At 35.7% G+C, this 17764-nt stretch overlaps 8 protein-coding genes across 8 annotated transcripts; 4 read left to right on the forward strand and 4 right to left on the reverse strand.

Moving 5' to 3' along the window:
- The first annotated feature begins 14 nt into the window (after positions 1-14).
- On the forward strand, positions 15-5325 carry GCN2 (serine/threonine-protein kinase). The gene has a single exon (XM_020220433.1). It carries the CDS (start codon positions 74-76, stop codon positions 5306-5308), a length of 5235 nt encoding a protein of 1744 aa, XP_020078683.1. The 5' UTR covers positions 15-73; the 3' UTR covers positions 5309-5325.
- Positions 5326-5476: 151 nt separating this feature from the next.
- HYPBUDRAFT_236179 (uncharacterized protein) lies at positions 5477-7420 on the reverse strand (the record flags this gene model as incomplete). The annotated part of the gene is made up of 1 exon (XM_020223185.1): positions 5477-7420. The coding sequence occupies exon 1, from the start codon at positions 7061-7063 to the stop codon at positions 5477-5479; it is 1587 nt and encodes a 528-aa protein (XP_020078684.1). The 5' UTR covers positions 7064-7420.
- A 357-nt stretch (positions 7421-7777) lies between these two features.
- Positions 7778-8695, reverse strand: DPP3 (bifunctional diacylglycerol diphosphate phosphatase/phosphatidate phosphatase; the record flags this gene model as incomplete). The annotated part of the gene is made up of 1 exon (XM_020218083.1): positions 7778-8695. One exon carries the CDS (start codon positions 8693-8695, stop codon positions 7778-7780), a length of 918 nt encoding a protein of 305 aa, XP_020078685.1.
- A 257-nt stretch (positions 8696-8952) lies between these two features.
- HYPBUDRAFT_236194 (uncharacterized protein) lies at positions 8953-11319 on the forward strand. Its single transcript, XM_020223186.1, has 2 exons — positions 8953-10251; positions 10320-11319. Exons 1-2 carry the CDS (start codon positions 9210-9212, stop codon positions 11300-11302), a joined length of 2025 nt encoding a protein of 674 aa, XP_020078686.1. The 5' UTR covers positions 8953-9209; the 3' UTR covers positions 11303-11319.
- On the reverse strand, positions 11288-12047 carry YAE1 (Yae1p). The gene has a single exon (XM_020220434.1). It carries the CDS (start codon positions 11796-11798, stop codon positions 11337-11339), a length of 462 nt encoding a protein of 153 aa, XP_020078687.1. The 5' UTR covers positions 11799-12047; the 3' UTR covers positions 11288-11336.
- Positions 12048-12400: 353 nt separating this feature from the next.
- Positions 12401-13447, forward strand: HYPBUDRAFT_3578 (uncharacterized protein; the record flags this gene model as incomplete). Its single annotated transcript, XM_020223359.1, has 1 exon — positions 12401-13447. The coding sequence occupies one exon, from the start codon at positions 12401-12403 to the stop codon at positions 13445-13447; it is 1047 nt and encodes a 348-aa protein (XP_020078688.1).
- A 291-nt stretch (positions 13448-13738) lies between these two features.
- Positions 13739-14833, forward strand: RFC2 (replication factor C subunit 2; the record flags this gene model as incomplete). The annotated part of the gene is made up of 1 exon (XM_020218299.1): positions 13739-14833. One exon carries the CDS (start codon positions 13739-13741, stop codon positions 14831-14833), a length of 1095 nt encoding a protein of 364 aa, XP_020078689.1.
- A 127-nt stretch (positions 14834-14960) lies between these two features.
- Positions 14961-17472, reverse strand: HYPBUDRAFT_172235 (uncharacterized protein). Its single transcript, XM_020222854.1, has one exon. It carries the CDS (start codon positions 17233-17235, stop codon positions 15100-15102), a length of 2136 nt encoding a protein of 711 aa, XP_020078690.1. The 5' UTR covers positions 17236-17472; the 3' UTR covers positions 14961-15099.
- Between the last annotated feature and the right edge of the window lie 292 nt (positions 17473-17764).

Raw genomic sequence — 17764 nt, forward strand, 5'->3', positions numbered from 1 at the left:
GAAGAAGGGACCTATTAATACTGCCATTGAATTTGCAAACTTCATTTAAATCCAAGGGAGAATATCAACTAGTATGGATTATTCACCAACAGATCCCCTGGAATTGGAAGCTCGACAGCAGGATGAGCTTAGCAGTGTTGAGTCCATATATGGGGATATATTTAAGAACATCACTTCCTCTAAATTAATCTGGAATAAGAAGCCCAGTCCACATTTCCAAATCTATTTATCATCCTGTGAGAACCCAGACCACCCAGTTGTGTCGTTGACGCTTGATTTTTCTCTTACCCCTACATATCCCGTGACATCACCCATAATTAAAGTGCTAGATCCTAAAAATATAACTAAGTCTAGATTGAAGAAAATAGACGAAAAGATACATGAATTGATAAAAGAATATCAGGGTGAGGAAGTATGTTTTACAATAATATCAGAGGTAAAAGACATTATCGATGATTTTCAACAAACTACAGAGAAAGTTTTGTCTTTGGAAGAAGAACGAGAAAAACGTCTTCAAAATGAAAGACGTAAGCTAGAGGAGAAGGAAGCTGAACTAGAGTATGAACAAGAACTTGCTAAAGAACGCCAAAGCAAGGTATTGAATGAACAACTATCGAGGTATCATGATGAGTTCTATCAGGACTCATATAACTCTGCTTCCTTGGACGCCTCACAATCTGCCAGAAATAATGATGATTTGATTCCCCCAGATACCAGTGGGTGCTATATTTTTGCTAATCCAATCTGGGGTGATATTCCTAATAGTAAATCTACATTTAAATTTAAAGCTGTGCAAGGCTTTATTGCATATACTCAAAAGAATGATATACTTTCTTCCATTAGTAAACAGTATATTGTTAAACCGTACGTTTCTCAGGACATTCAACGCAAGTTCAATAATAAAAAGATCGAAGTGCTGTACATATTGACTCAAGTTACCATAGATAATCCATTTTGGTTGACTGATGACGGTATAACGGTTGTGAGACAATTTGAAAGGGATTTAGAGCAAATAAGACATCTTAACAATGAAAATATTTTCAAGCTTTATGGATACCAAATAGATAGAAAAGAATACGGCTGGGAAATAAATCTTTTATCTCAATTTTCTCAAACTGCTGAATACCTACATGATATGCTATCAACAGCTGAGTTTTTCAGTTGGGAATTGGCAAGGTCATGGCTTATACAATTACTTCCTGGAATAGAGTACTTACACAATTCTGGTCTCACTCATTACTTGATATGTCCTTTCACCGTATTGGTATGTGATGCAGAAGTTGACTACTACTATCAAAATTCAAATAAAGACATGTCGTATGACGACGATGACGGAGAACCAACTACGATTAAGGTTTTAAAACTTCTGCATCCTTCATACGGGTTTTCTTTATTGTCTATGCTAAATGAATATCCGAATATCGATCAACTGAAGTCCAAATCCGGTAAATATGGCTTCATGAAACACTTAATCCCTACCAATTGGATCGATCCAGAATTTCCCTGTGGCCCGAAATCAGACATATGGAACTTGGGTGTTCTATTTTTACGAATTATGATTAATTACAACACATTGACTAAACTCTATCCCAGACCTGAGGATTTTTTACGTAATTTCAATCCAGATGACTATGGTGAGGCTCGTGATCACGCTGAAATTGTTTATGACTTATTATCAAGAATGATCCAACCAAAAGCATCGAAACGTCCAAGTTTGCTAGAACTTAATGCCCTCAAATTTTTTAGAGATGGTATCCATTATGTGAATAATACTGAAACGAACCCGCGAATGATGTTTGACTCAACTACTCCGATATCACCTATACCGGATCATATAGACTCTTTCAGGGCTCCTTTAGGATCTACTCGCTACCAGACGGCTGCTATAGAAGCTAGTAGAAGGAATCTTTCCCCTGCATTGCCTTCCAGAAGACGTTATTCTAACCAAAACCAAAACCCGTATCTTGGTGATACACCCAGTGCAAATTCTGGAAATGCTATTGACTCTAGATATGAAAGAGAGTTTGAAGAAGTCAGCAAATTAGGTAAAGGTGGTTTTGGTGAAGTTGTGAAAGCAAGAAATAGAATGGAAGGAACATTTTACGCTATAAAGAAAGTAAAGCATAGGGCAAATAAGTTGGAGGTTATTCTCAGTGAGGTTCTTTCTTTGGCTAGATTGAACCATCAATATATAGTGAGATATTATGGTTGTTGGGTTGAGGAAGTAAACCCTGTGAATGATTCAGGAGCTATAGACTCGGACTCGTCTTCTGAAAGTGACTCTGATAGTGACTTTGAAAGTCCAATTGCAAGATCTTCCTCTGCTATGCGAGCTCATGATGATTCATTTCAAGTAGACTACTTAGCAAATTCGCTTGATGCACAACTTGATTATTCGGATAGTGATTTTGATGATCGAATTGTTTTTGCTAACTCATCGGATGGCAACCAGGCAGTTGAAAGTGATGAAGACAATACCAGCTGTGACGAGGATACTGAAGACGAGGATACCGAAGATGATGAAACAGATGAGTTCACCGATGAGGCATCCAGCAGTAAGACAACGAGATCGCACTTCATTAGACACAATAAAACGGAAATTAACAAACTCAGGGATTTACACCAAGCTAAATCAATCTTGTATATTCAAATGGAATTCTGTGAAAATAAGACCTTACTGGATCTAATAGAACAGGGTCTTCCTAAGAATCCAAACGAATATTGGAGACTTTTCCGTCAAATATTAGAAGCCGTGAGCTACATTCACAGCTCTGGGTTCATTCATCGTGACTTGAAACCAATGAACATTTTTATTGATAAATCGAATAACGTTAAAATTGGTGATTTCGGTTTGGCAAAGAATTCTCAATTCTCCAGTGCCATTCTGGATAATAATCAAGTTGCATCAACTGGAAATAAGGAGTTTTCTACAGTTGTTGGCACAGTTTTTTACACTGCTAAAGAAGTAGCAACAGGAGAGTATGATGAAAAGGTGGATATGTATTCCTTGGGGATTATATTTTTCGAAATGTGCTATCCATTATCTACTGGTATGGAAAGGGCCGCAACTTTAAACAATTTAAGATTGGCATCAATTGAATTCCCAAGTAATTTCACCGATTCAAAATACAAGGTGCAAAAGAAAATAATAAGATCATTGCTCAATCATAATCCAAAGGAAAGGCCTGGTGCCAACGACCTTTTGCAGACTGGATGGTTACCTGTCGAGTATGAAGATAGAATAATCAAGGAGGCTCTCAAAGCTTTATCCGACCCTGCCTCTCCATGGCAGCAAAAAGTTCGAGAAAGTCTTTTTTCGCAACCATATGTTTTAGCGAGAGATCTTATGTTTGATAGTCATGGTAGGCATTCACATATGCATCAACTAGAGCATTCCGTTAATGATTATTTGACTTTTAGTCAAATTGTCAGTGAGCTATCTAATATTTTCCAGAAGCATGGTGCAGTAGCTGACTATAGTTCTGGTATTTTGCTACCAAAGGCTTATAGCCAATCTCCAGGGCATTGCTATGAAGTATTAGACCGGAATGGTCAAGTTTTAACTTTGCCTTATGATCTTGTTTTACCAACTGCAAGATTTTTCAGCCGTACCAATATTTCTGTTTCGAAGTTATACCGACATCAATTTGTTTACAGACCGAACACAAGAGGGAGTGGAGCTCCAGAAAAATTCAGTGCTGTCAGTTTTGATATTTCAACCCATGATATATTAAGCAGAGCTGAAAATGAAGCAGAGTGTCTTAAGATAGTAGATGAAATACTAGAATCATTTCCGTGTTTTAAAGTTAAGAACTCGCAAACTTCTATCATGATTAATCATTGTGATATATTAAATAGTGTGACTGAATTTGCTTTTGGAAATTCCGTTAGAATAGATGGGAAAAGAAAAGAAGAGTTCTTCGTCAAATTGTCCCAATTACTGCATGGTAAATCACCAGAAGATATCAAAGCAAGCTTGAGAGAAGATTTTAAAATCCAACATACTGTTATCAAGGATCTTATAGATACATTTAATTTCACGGTAGATCCAGAAAAAGCGAAACCAAAGATTCAAAAGCTTATGGCTGATTCGCCTTTACTTGCAAAGATTGAGAAATCTATTGATCACTTATTACATGTTTTGAAAATCGCTACCAGTTTAGGAGTTCAAAGTACCATAAGGTTTAACCCGCTTAGTAATTATAGTAGTAATTATTACGCCGGAGGTCTTATGTTTCAAGTGTATCATAGAAACGATCAAAAGAAAATAGCTTTAGTTGGAACTGGTGGAAGGTACGACAACTTGATACGATCTTTATCAAATAGAGACTTGAATAAGTCGATAACTTCGCACGCCGTAGGGTTCCAAATAGGGGCTACTTACTTGTTTCAGCAGATGAAGAATACTAATAAGAAGACCAAATCGAGTTTACCAAATATGAAGAATAACTCCGAGTTCTCGAAAGTTAAATGGAGAAGGGTTAGATGTGATGTCTTGGTTACAAGCTTGACAGAAAGCTACATAGAGGAATCTGGATACGAACTAGTTAAAAGATTATGGGCAAACGATATAAGCAGTGATATATTTCACCCTACGTCCCAAGAAGACTTGATTCATAAAGCTCATATTGATGGGGCCAATTGGGTGGTAATAATAAAGCAGTCTAATTCGAAAGCCACTCGCAAAAAGAACAAGAAGTCATCAAATCAGTTCAAACCTTTAAGAGTGAAAGATGTCAGCAGTGGTAAAGATGTTGATATTGATTATCCTGAAGTGGTAGAATATTTATTGGGTGAGATTGAAGAACGTAATAACGAGGATAACTATGAGTATAACAGCAGCCCACTTAATAGTTCACATAGTGTTGAGCATAATAATGATGATTCAGAAATTGATGATAAATCGGCCATTAGCGGTGGACCTCTCTATAATATTGATATTGATCAAAAAGTTATCACAGTCAATAATGATGCCCCTAGAGGTCGTAAGAATAATAACAAGCGGGATAAATGGGAGATTGAAAACGATGCCAAAGTCGCTGGAGCAGAATTAGTCAAAAATTTATCTAATACACCAGTAGTAAGTGTTGATGCTAGGGATGATGTACTAGATATGATTCTGATAACTTCGTTAAAGCAATCCGATGAATGGATCAGAAAAGTTGTTTATTCAACAAACAATCTTCCGAAAAGCTTTGCTACAAACATCTACAATACATTAATTAAAGAAGCTGGTAAGGGAAACAAATGGGTAATAATTCATTCACCAAAGACCGATAAAACGGTCATAGTTGATCTAGAGCGTTAAATAATATCACAATGAAGAAAAAAAATAAATATGATTAAAAATGATTTATGTAAGAAGCAAGTAGTTATACCTGATGACTAACCGTAGAATTGAAAGAATAGAAAAAAACTTTTTCTAAACAAAAAATGATATCTAAAATATGACTTTTAGTTAAATAGGAAATTTAAATCAAAGGTTTAAAGATTGAGTGAATTTTTCTTTCCAATCCCAATATTCTTGTAATCTTAATTTTGAATAATTGGAATAATTGAAATCAATGTTGGAAATTTCACTTTGGATAGAAGCCCAAATACCCCAATAAAATCCTGGCATACCATAGTAGCTTATAATTTCATTTAATAAATCATGTATCAAACGGTCATTTTTATCACTGTTATTTGAATCTAACTCATTACTGAGATATCCACGACACCATTCGATTAGGAATGGGTTTGTAAAAGAGGCTTCAGGAATTGCCAGACGATCACAATCAAAGCCTTGGTATTCAGCCAAATGATTTGCTATATCAAAAGCTCTTGGAGCAGGCAACATATATTCATAATCAATGAATTGGATTGGATTTGAAAGGTCATCTTTTAATTTAATTGGTTCATCATTGAAGGATTTAGCTAAGTTAGCTTCCGAGTATTCATCAGAATTAGGGACAATAATATTACCTGAAAGCAAATCACAATGACTTGAGACAATTGGAGATTTAACTGATTCATTCAAGGTTGATTTTAACCAATCGAATTCTTTCTTGATATAAGATTTCAAATTTGATTTATCAACTTCATTTGTGTTATTATTTTCATTGAATGAGTCAATTAATCCTTGAGTGGTTGGGACATTTTTAATCCAATCTTCTATTAAATCCCAAATACTAGTTATTATTGCCTTTTTTGGATTATTATTTGGATCAAGTTTTTGTTTTTTATTTGAAGATTTTAATAATAAAGTGTAATTATTTAATTTTCCAACTCCATCATCGATATAATCACTTTTAATTTTATTATGCCAATTACCTAACTGTTGAGCAATTAGGGGGAATAATTTGGGATGTTTTAATTCATTATATTCTAAAGAGCGACCGGGTAAGAACCCATAAATTAAACCATTTGCAAAACGGGCGTGGATTGTAGGAGCCAAATGAAGAGAATTTAAAACCAAATGACTGACAAACTCACGGTGTCTATCGATGATTAAATTTGTACCTTGACCATAAACTCTCATTAAAACGGTATGATTGAAATGAGTGGTTGGATCGGTATAGTTACAAGAAAGCAACATGTTTGTTATACCTCCCGTCAATCTTTTAATGGTAATATTGGATTTATTATTCCAAGTGGTTGGGAATACTTTTGATAATAATTTTTTAATTTGGATATAATCACTATCAACGTTTTCCGACAAGTTTATTTGAAATTGAGGTAAGTAAATTGCATGGGTAGAGTAGTTATCTAGTATAGTTGAGATCTGAGCAGACTCCTCCTCCGAGGTAAGTGGAGGACTTAACGTAACATCCTTTTTATTTGAGCTAGTCAAGTCAGATAACGAGGGATTGTGTAAAGAGAAAAGTAAATTTTTATGCTTAATAGACATTTTAATGGATTTTGACTCCTTTCTTGGTACCAACTCGTTATCAGAGTCACTGGAGTCATTAGAAGAGTTGGTCATCGAGATCGAGGCTATTGAATTATCAGTGAACGAGGTCACCGGTATGCAATGCATATTACCAGCAGATATAAAGCAGTATACTGGAGAAGTGGACGTCATTTCCTTGGTTATTCTACTCTATTCTAAACTTAAACAACAAGACTCAACAACAAACAAGAAGCTTTAACCAACCAAGTTTGAAAAGACAAACGACAAATACAAAAAAAAAAAGAAAAGAATTAAATTTTAAGTAATATCTAAATCTGTTGACACGACACACGACAACTAAACCGATGACAGTGGACTGAGGCTGTATCACCAGGAGCACTTCAATACTAGTTGAAACCAAAAGCAATAAGGAAAACTGGGGTGTTTATTCAAAAGGGTCCGACCGTACTTCCAACTCAAATCAGATGGGAATCAAAGCAGATTTTATAGTATTTTTAAATTCAAAAAATGGGAATAGGCCAACTGTCACGTGACCGTTCAGAAAGTATCAACCAACAACAACTTTAACCAAGGAACAAGTCAGAAGACAATAAAATATCAGGGTAGTTAGAAGAAGTAATTGGATTGAGTAAGTGTAGTTGATGTTTTGGGGGCAGGTCAAGAAAAGTTGCTGTGGTTGACAATAGTTTGGTTCCGTCCGATTGCAAAGTCTTTTTATTGTGAAAAACAAAGGTTATCTACAAAGAAGTATTGTTAAAGGAATATATTGCTATGAACTAGGTTTATAATAGAGAAAACAAAGAAAGAATAGGGTAAATCACTCACCTCACACGAGCCAAATAATCTTTCGGAGGGGCTGATATCGAGGTTCCAGGACCCTTTGTTTTATACACTTTCTAATCTGTTGTAACCATCGTGATTGTCTTGTGATTGTTGATCTTGTTCGATAATGGTGTAAGGCTCGTAGGATTGGGGATGGGTTATACTAGGGAAATGTTTGCGATAAGAAGTATAAGCGATACAAATTCCAATCGAGCTACCAATGATGATATCAATAAAATGGTGACGATAGTCTTCGGTACGGCTTAATGCAATCAACATGGCCACTAGAGTAGGAGATGCTGCCACTATGCTTCTCCAACTACCCAGATGAGAGTTGGTGACTACTAATTGGCCAGCTAACCATAAGGAAAGATAAAGGAGTCCGGCAAAACTTAAACTCAGATGGCCAGACGGAGTTGTTCTGAAACCATCTTTCAATCGGTCGTAATCTGTAGTTGTGCAAACGTCAATTGCATTCACCAATATATTGACATCAGCATTGGAATCGGGGATGCATCTGGCAATGAAATCAGGTCTATGACGTCCAATGAAGTTTTTCAAAAGGTCAGTGACAACACTGGTTAAAAATACCGATACTAGTAAGCCAATAATCGAAACATATGTTACGTAGACCTTATTTTTTGGTTTGGTGATGATAATACTAACAATACCTATAATTGTCAAGGGACTCCAAACGGCATAGAAAAATAAAGCAGCGTTATTGACTCTTTCATGTTCAGCAAAGGGATGGTTGATTGTCACATCACTGATCACAAATTGTCTCTGGAATGGTTCAATCCAGTAAACCAAAAAGTATAATACAAATAATATCACAAGTAGTAAAAGCTCTGATATTCTCCATTCGAGTAATTGATTGAGGTACTGATACTTGGATAGCCCAAAGTCAACCCGATTGACCCGGTCATTGGTGTGGAAGTAGTTGATCACGTTGAAGAGTGACGTTGTTATTGCTTCTGCCATGGTCTAGGGTATCTTATAATGAAGTTGGTGTCGTGTTTTGTTTTGTTTTCAATTTTTTTATCTCTTCAAATTTTCCTTTGAAGGGTTCCTCCCAGTATTTCTAATTCTTATTCACCAAAGCAACTGCTGCTGCGATACTGACTCCACGTAGTCCTTTACTCTTCTTCCGGTAACTTCATCAGGGCACTCTTCAGCAGCTTGTATGACAGTTGAAGCTTTTCTCGAGGGTGCGGTACTAATTGCCTAAATCCCCAGCTGAGCTCATCCTAAACGTTGTAGTCTACGCATACAAACCCTGGTGACTTGTACTACATCACTGGTGGGTTTTATTCTGCCATTTGTTCTGGCTTGTGCTCTGGTTTTCCAGTAACTTAGCGATAAACATGTTGATAAAGATGGTATTCGACAATACTTGAATTTTTTTATAGTGCGGAAGTAGTTGTTGATTTTGAAAACATTTTCTAATCATGTTTTTCCCATCCCTGAACTCACCTTCTTATCAATCCATCCAATAATGAATAGTAGTATCTTTGCTAGCTCGGAAGATCCCTGGGAGAACGGTTGGGCTGCTCCTGAGGATGACAGCCGTGCTAAGAATACCGGGGACTCCTTACTTTATAGCAATCCTGATTCCAGTTATCTTACATCGTCTCAATTACTTAATAGTGAACCAACCACTAGTGATTCGGCGATTCCAGAGTCTTATAAGAGAGTTTATGGAGAGCTTGGGTCCAAGATCGAAACGGTTGACGATTTAAAACAAACTATTTTTGATAAGTTGATTAAAAGTGATATATTGACCAATTATCAAATCACTCGAATTATTGATATTTTATACGATTATAACTTGTTACCACCTTCAATTGAATCTAATTTCTACCAGATTCTTGGCTTGATTGCTTTGGAAATTGACTTGGCTGGTACAGGGGACTACGTCACTTTGCAATTCAAATTAAATACTAGATTACCGGATATTGCTGGTTCTATTATAGAGTTGTTGATTTCTAATGATAATACCGATAGTGAAGTTCCTCAAGTTGACGCAGAAGCAAATTTTATTGATCCTTTGACATCCCAGTTGAATGAAACTTCTATTAATGATAACGAGGAAGAAAATGAATGGAGCAGTCAACCAATTTCAAATACTAACAGTGTTGGTGCCACCAATAAAGAAACATCGATATTGTCCGATCCAATTCTAACTGACCATTCTTCAATCCAGCAGAAACAAACCAAGAATGAATTTGAAAGCTCTAATCCTGAGCCTATTGAATATAACGAGATTACAAAATATATCGATGAGATTAGAGACCGGTTTAAACCTTTAGTCAATACTCCAAATACAGTTAGAATCAAAGAAGTTCCAGAAAAAGAAGGATTACTATTCAAGCATATTAACTATATTATAACCCATGATTTAAAATTGGGATTGCATGGACCAGCAGGTACCAAAAAAGTCATTAGAAGATATAGTGATTTTGTTTGGTTACTAGAATATTTATTGAAAAAATACCCTTTTAGGGTTATACCTGGGTTACCACCCAAAAAGTTTTCTGGTATGTATTACAAAACTTTTTCCGCCACCCATTCTTTGGAGCAAAATACTAATTTACAATTCATTTAGTAGGATCATCTCCTGATTCTCAATTTTTACAAAGACGTCGTCGAGGCTTACATCGATTTTTAAATCAATTAGTTAAGCATCCAGTATTGAGACAAGAACCATTGGTGATAACTTTTTTAAGTGTCCCAACTGATTTGAATACTTGGAAAAAACAAGCTAGAATTGATTATTCATTAGAATTCAAAGGACAAAAAATCCTGACTAATTTCATCAATTCTATTTGGCCAACTATTGGGGAAGAATTTTTAAAGAATTGGAAAAATTGTGAGACTAATATTAATAAGTTGATAGAAATTTGGACTAAATTAGTTGTTCTAGTCGAAAGATACGAAAAAAGACAACAACAAATTGCATTTGATAATGGAAAATTTGTTGAAATGATTAATAAATTTAATGAATTAGACGATAATTTATATCCTCATAAAAACAATGAAAATACTGAAATAATTGCAAATAATAATAAAGATGATGTTAACTCTATAAATGATTCCTTACATTTTATTTCTGAATTTTTCAATAAATCAAATCAAGCATTGATTGATGAAAGTTACAATATAAATACTACAAATTTAGAAAAATTTAAAAATTATTTGGATTATTTATATTCATTACAAGAATTATTCGAACGTTCCAAAAAATTATCAATTAATAATATTAATAATTTACAAAATAAAATTCAAGAAAATGAACTAAAATATTCAAAATTGAATACTGATGATGTTGATATTAAGGGAAGCGAATTGGTTAAATTGAGACAAGTTATCATTAATGATAAACAAGAAATCTTTCAACAATTAAATAAGGATTGGCTAATTAAAAATTGCTGTTTTGAAGAATTTTTAATGTTTCAAGAAACCCAATTCTTAATTAGTGAAATTTGGATTGATTGGTGCAAAGGAAGATCAAACTTCCAATCAAAATTTTCTGAATTATTTGATAATTTAAATAATGAAATCTTAAATGACATGCCTTTAAGTAGATAGTTTTAATTCTTAGCATTTTAGCATTAATATATTCTTATGTACTATTTTGTAATTCATTTAAAATATTCTTCCATCTTGCTATAATCTCGTGTTCTCCCTTTGATTCCAAGTCATTATCAAAGTATTTCCGGTCCAATATCTTGGTAATAGCTAACTCTTGCTTGGCTTGTTCAAATAAGTCTGTTCTGATGTCCTTATAGCACCATATTCTCGAGAGTAATCTGCCAACTTCAATTCCCAATTGGGCCCCCTTGGGAAACGCTTCGTCAAACCCTTGCTGCAATCCAGACTCCTGCGCTTGCGTGAGCCCGTCAAGGTACCCCTGTTTGGTGTGGATTCTCTTCAAGTCTGCTGTCGACTGATCTTTCATCGAGTATTCCGCTTCATCGTCATCGGCCCAAACATCATCGTCTGTTTCTCGTGCTGTATCGTTTAGCCCTACCAGTGGCTCGTTTTGCTTGCATCCACAAGACCCATTCGGTTCTCCGCAGGCCATTCTAGCTTTCTCTCGTCCTTCCGTCCACGTTAGGCCTCCAAAACTATCCTTTTCGGTCCTTCTTCCCCGACAGCTCTGCTCTTCAAGTCGTTATAAAAATGTCGCGAGCAACCACGGCCTAACAAATATGTCGCGCGCTCCCGCAAATTTGTGGATAAGGAGTGGAAGTTAGCGCGCGACATTTTTCTTCTCATAGAAAAAAATTTAGAAAAAACTTCGTTTGACAACAACAGCAAATACGAAGGATCAATTCAATTTCCGAAAGACACGGACCCACACCATAAGCTGATACTTAGGGTGTTGATAATAAGTGACGGGCTGCTGATTTCTGTTGCTCTTATTGAAGGCGTATCTAATACTGTTGAAATCTAGTGGGTGGAAAGTGAATAAAAAAATTTTTTTTCTGTTCCTTTGAAAACTTTATCAAACTGGTGCTGGTAACCTAGAAAACATTCCATTCGTTAACATCACTACCTGCTTACACGTTTTATTATTTATAGCGGGAGAGTGGCAGGAATCTTTTCATTGGAAGGAAAACAATTGAAAAACCGATCAAATAGAAAAATAAATTGACAGTACGGTAACAATTTACAACGATTAGAATGGCTGAAAATATTATTACTCAAGTAAGTGAAGATTCTTACGATATCAATGCAGGAGGGTACGATGATAGTAATAGTAATATTGATTATAATTCCAAGATTCATTTAAACATTCGAGGATCAGAATTCACTATAACGAGAGATGAATTGATGAGTCTACCTGAGAGTATATTATTATGTCTTTTCCCCAATGGAGTATTTTTAGATGCTAACGGACAAGTAATTACGAATTTAACTGAAGAAGATGTTGTTTATGTAAATTTCGATCCTGAGTGTTTTGAATATATTATTAATTCTTTTAATGATGCTCAAAAGGATTTAAGTGATTTACCACCACCATCACCTCAAAGTAATCATAATTATCGTCATCAACAAGAAAATAATGCTAATTTTTTACAAAATAAACCGGCCATTATTGTTTTAAGAGAAGATTTAGATTATTATGTGATTCCTCCAGTTGCTGGTTTGACTGCTGATCAAATTAAAAGTTTAAAATTATCTGTGGGTAATAAATTAGTCGAAAATAAGCTAATTTTCTCTGGTTTGGGTTTCAATCCAAATTTACCTTCAAACGTTCACCAAAGTTTAGGTCCGGCAGAACAACATCTTTTCGATATGTTATGTACTTCTGGTTTTGATCATCTGGAGCTTTGGGGCAGTAGATCAACGGAACCTTCCAAATGTGTCATTCTGTCATTATCGTTAGTACGTCTAAAAACTGATCCTCCTACTCCTCCTGAATCTCCTTCTTTACAACCAGTCAGTTCCAATGCATCAACTAGTTCAAGATCAAGATCTCGTTTTTCTAATTTGGCTACAAGTGCTACTAGGGCTGCTTCCAGGTCCTTATCAAGAGCTAAAAAAAATTCTGATCCAAATCAAACTAAATTATTACTTTTTTGGAGGAAACCTGCCAGAAAATGCTGGTGGACTAATGAATCAGTCAATCTTGATATCGAAATACCTAATCTTGATAAACCTATAAGTGTTAAAGTTCATATAAGAAGAGTTTGGACTTTAGAATTATCAGTTATTGGCGTTCAATAAGTTTCTCCTTTTTTATTTATTCATCCATGCTTGGAACTACATCCACCTAATAGAGATCTTCCCCCTTCCCATTCGTTTATCCTATTTTCGTTCTTACTTCATGTCCAACTTCTTTTCTTCTTATTCCCTCTTTAATAATTAATTTTATTTCAAATCAAGTTTTAGTAGGTGTAGTACGCGTAACTAATTTTTTTTTTTTTTTTGCAAAAAAATCAATGGACGTAAAGTCGCTCGCGTCTTCAAGTCATCATCTTAAGAAGTTACTTCCTTTAAATACCATCGTTTGTCGGTATGACTTCAGTTCTAACCGGTAACAAGCCAAAGCTTGAGCAATACGAAAAGGAGAGATTACAACATACACCTTGGGTTGAAAAATACCGTCCCAAAAACTTAGACGATGTTGCTTCACAAGATCATGCAGTGAAAGTATTGAAGAAAACTTTACAATCAGCTAATCTACCACATATGTTGTTCTATGGACCCCCTGGTACAGGTAAGACGTCTACTGTTTTGGCATTGGCCAAACAATTGTATGGACCAAGTTTGTATAAATCAAGAGTATTAGAATTAAATGCATCGGATGAAAGAGGGATTTCGATTGTTAGACAGAAAATCAAAAATTTTGCCAGATCTACTATATCAAATGCTTCTAAAGATGATTTGGCTAATTATCCATGTCCTCCTTATAAAATCATTATATTAGATGAAGCTGATTCAATGACAAAAGATGCACAATCGGCTTTGAGAAGAACTATGGAAAATTATGCAAACGTTACAAGATTTTGTTTGATTTGTAATTATATTACCAGAATTATCGACCCATTAGCTTCAAGATGTTCCAAGTTCAGATTTAGATTATTGAATAATGATAATGCATTGAACAGATTAAAATACATCGTTAAGGAAGAAAATATAAATTTACAAAATGACGAAGTTTTAGATGAAGTTTTGAAAGTCTCAAATGGTGATTTACGTAAGGCAATCACCTTCTTACAATCTGCCACCAGGTTGTACTCGTCTTTAAGAAACTCTGATGAGGATGTGGAAATGGCCGATGATGATACCTCGGGAATAACGAAAAACTCCATCCATGAAATTGCTGGTGTTGTGGGTGATGACTTAATCGATCAAACCTTCGATATAATCGAATCAAGAAATACCTCACGTATAATTAACCATACCGATAGTCTCGTTTTACAAGGTTGGAGTGCTCAACAAGTTGTTGACCAACTACATGATAAATTCATTCTTAATGATTCCTTAAGCTCAATTGTGAAAAATAGATTATCCAAAATATTCTTCGAGACTGATAGAAAATTAAATAACGGTACAGATGAACACATTCAATTATTGAATTTGTTTTTACAAATCTCGAAAGAACTATAGCTCTCTCTAGGACTAGTAATGATTAAAAGTAGTTAATAAATGGAAAAATTATAATTATATATACACAGTAGGATGAAAAAAAAAAAAAAAAAAAAAAAAAAAAAAAAAAAAAGAGAAGTGAATAAACGTAGAAAGCGAATATGAATGCTTGAAGAACATTGAATGATTTAGTTATTCTGCGAGATATGATGATAAGAAAAAAGGAAAAAAGGCAGATAACACGGAAGAACTAAAAGAGCAATTCATAAATTATCATAAAGTCATCTCTATTGACGTGGTGGTTGCTGGTTATGCTGTTGCTGCTGCATCATATGGAATTGCTGATGTTGTGGGCCCATTTGTTGAATAGGAATGCCTGGTGGTGGTACTCCTGGTGGAAATCCAAAGGATTGCCCACTAGGTGGTGGTGCAAAATGTGGTCCATTGGGTGGTGGTCCGTTTGAAGGTGGTCCATTAGGTGGTGGTCCATTAGGTGGTGGGCCGTTGGGTGGTGGGCCGTTGGGTGGTGGGCCATTAGGTGGTCCATTTTGCATTGGAAATTGACCTGGTGGCATTTGCATTCCCGGTGGTGGCATGAATCCTGGGGGAAACATACCTGGGGGAGGACCCTGGAATTGCATATGGGATGCCGATGGACCAGACATTCCTGGAGGAGGACCTCCCATGTGTAATTCACCCTTTTGTTGAGGAGGCATTGGTCCACCTGGGAAACCATTTGGCCCGCTATGGGCATTGATTGGTATTGGGCCATTTGGACCGAATTCTCTAAACCAAGGTGGTGGAATAGGCTGATTGGGTTGGTGGTTTTCACTACCATAGCTAGCATCAGACTGAGTAGATTGACGACGACTTTGCTGTTGGACCTTTGTATGTTGAATTAAAGGACTTTGTTGGGGTGGTCCCTGGAAAACTCCTGGAATTTGCTCTTTTGAAGACAAAGCTGAAGGTTGGACTGGGGTAGCATTACCAGTGATTACTGGGGATTGTTGAACACTTCCCTTCGAGCTATGACCTTGTAAGGTATTCATCAAGCTAGCTGAAGATGCTTGAGGAGTGCCAGTCTGAGAGGCATTAGCTTCCTTTTTATTGAGTAAAGAAAGAAAAAACGAGTCGTTTGCATTGCCTCCAATTGGGATACCCTGAGAAATACTTTGTGGAGCTTGAGGTAAGCCGGGAGGTCCATGAGGTAAGCCTGGAGGGGGATGAGGTAAATTTTGCGATATCACCAGACTTGGGTGCTGGTTGAAAGGAGAAGCGACTGGGTTTTGTTCTGGAAGAGAAACATTAGTATTTGCACCAGATAATGTTGACTTAATCGAAGGTGGTGCTTGGGCTGCTGCTGGTGCCGGTGCCGGTGCCGGACCTGGTGCGGTTGCCGGTGCTGCTGGTGCAGCGGCCGGAGTGGAAGAAGCAGAAAAGAATCTTGAGCCAAACAGCAGTTTTTGATTTTGAGGTTGTTCTTTGGGTTGCGAAGGTGTTTCAGAAACAGGGGTATTAAAAAATGATGAAAATCTCGAGCTTTTAGTAGTCGTTTCATTATTTGCATTCACTGGAGTAGACACACTAGTATTTCTAGAAGATTTGTTTGAATTTTCGGATTTAGGTTTAACAAAAGAAAAGAAATTATCAACTTCGTTTCCAGCATTACCAGTAGATTGGGTTGTTTCTGATGAATTGTCTTCAAGTTCGCCATTTTTCTTACGTTCTTCATTTCTCATGGACATCTTCCATCTTTCAAAGTCCTCTACTGTTTGACCCATATTAATTTTTAATTCTTCACCAGTAAGATCAGCAGTATCCCATTCTGGTTCGACTTCATCGGCAGTTTCGCCTAATAATTGAGATATTTTATCTGGGGAAAGAGAATCCAAATCATTAGCTTTACCGAATCCAGTTGGTTTGCGTTCCCAATCTAAAGATTTGTTATTATTGTTGTTGTGCTTTCTATTGTTACTATTATGATTATTATGATGATTTCTCAAGTTAGTGTTATTAAAATCTTTTTCATTTTTACTTGAATTTCTTGCCTTCAATCTCCAAAATGACTTATCGGGTAATTCTGGTGAATTATCGTAGTTTTTAATTAAAGGTGAATTACTCAATTCAAATAAGTAATCCATTGAATAAACAAAATCCGGGTTTTTCGTCTTTGGTTTATACAAAAATTGCGGTGATTTACTAACAGGGCTTGCATTTGAAGATCTAGGCTCCAATTCTGGAGTTGATTCTTTTGCAGCATTAGCCATTGCAGAGTCCAAAAGTTTCGATAAAGCACTGCCTGGTTCTAGTCCATTAGACGTTGGGATCTGTAACTGAGAAGAACCACTGATCTCTTGACCACTTTCTTCACCTTTAGACACCTGGATAATAGAGGGATCATTCAACAAGGGATTCGATGACATTGGGTTAAATTGAATAATCTGATTAATGAAACAAGAATGAGCGGGGGGTAATATAAATCGTGTTTTTTTTTTTTTAGTTTTTGTTGTTTTTTTAAAGAGTTTTTATATGTTTTCACTGTAATTATCTTTTTTTTAACTTTTATACGCTTGTATAATCAGTCAATAATAATTCCAACGGTCACCAGTAGCTTGATGCAATTCAATGTCTTTAAATTGACACTTGGGAAATGAACACTCAAATTAGGACGTAATAAACAATTGAGTTCAAATGAAATTCAATCAATAAGTAAAAACTGATGTGTTTTACCAACTTACTGCCTATGAGACTATCAATTATCAACTATAGAGTATTCTGAATCTTATTCTTATGGTGTTCTCAGTTCATTCAACGATTTGTTCATTCAAATTTGCTTCTTTTTTTTCGTTCTCTTCTCACTATCTTTAAATTTTTTCAAAGGAAGCTTACGTGCGGGTAACCATTTTTGCAGAGAAAAGGTATAAACTACGAAGATTGGCCCGGAAATTTACA

This window comes from Hyphopichia burtonii, assembly GCF_001661395.1.
Source record: "Hyphopichia burtonii NRRL Y-1933 unplaced genomic scaffold HYPBUscaffold_1, whole genome shotgun sequence".
In the NCBI taxonomy this organism is placed as follows: Eukaryota; Fungi; Ascomycota; class Pichiomycetes; order Serinales; family Debaryomycetaceae; genus Hyphopichia; species Hyphopichia burtonii.

Coding starts and splice junctions, on each gene's coding strand:
- GCN2 (XM_020220433.1), top strand. CDS start 74: ATGGATTATTCACCAACAGATCCCCTGGAATTGGAAGCTCGACAGCAG.
- YAE1 (XM_020220434.1), bottom strand. CDS start 11,798: ATGGCCTGCGGAGAACCGAATGGGTCTTGTGGATGCAAGCAAAACGAG.
- HYPBUDRAFT_236194 (XM_020223186.1), top strand. CDS start 9,210: ATGAATAGTAGTATCTTTGCTAGCTCGGAAGATCCCTGGGAGAACGGT. Junction 10,252..10,319: donor ACCACCCAAAAAGTTTTCTG/GTATGTATTACA, acceptor CAATTCATTTAG/TAGGATCATCTCCTGATTCT.
- HYPBUDRAFT_172235 (XM_020222854.1), bottom strand. CDS start 17,235: ATGTCATCGAATCCCTTGTTGAATGATCCCTCTATTATCCAGGTGTCT.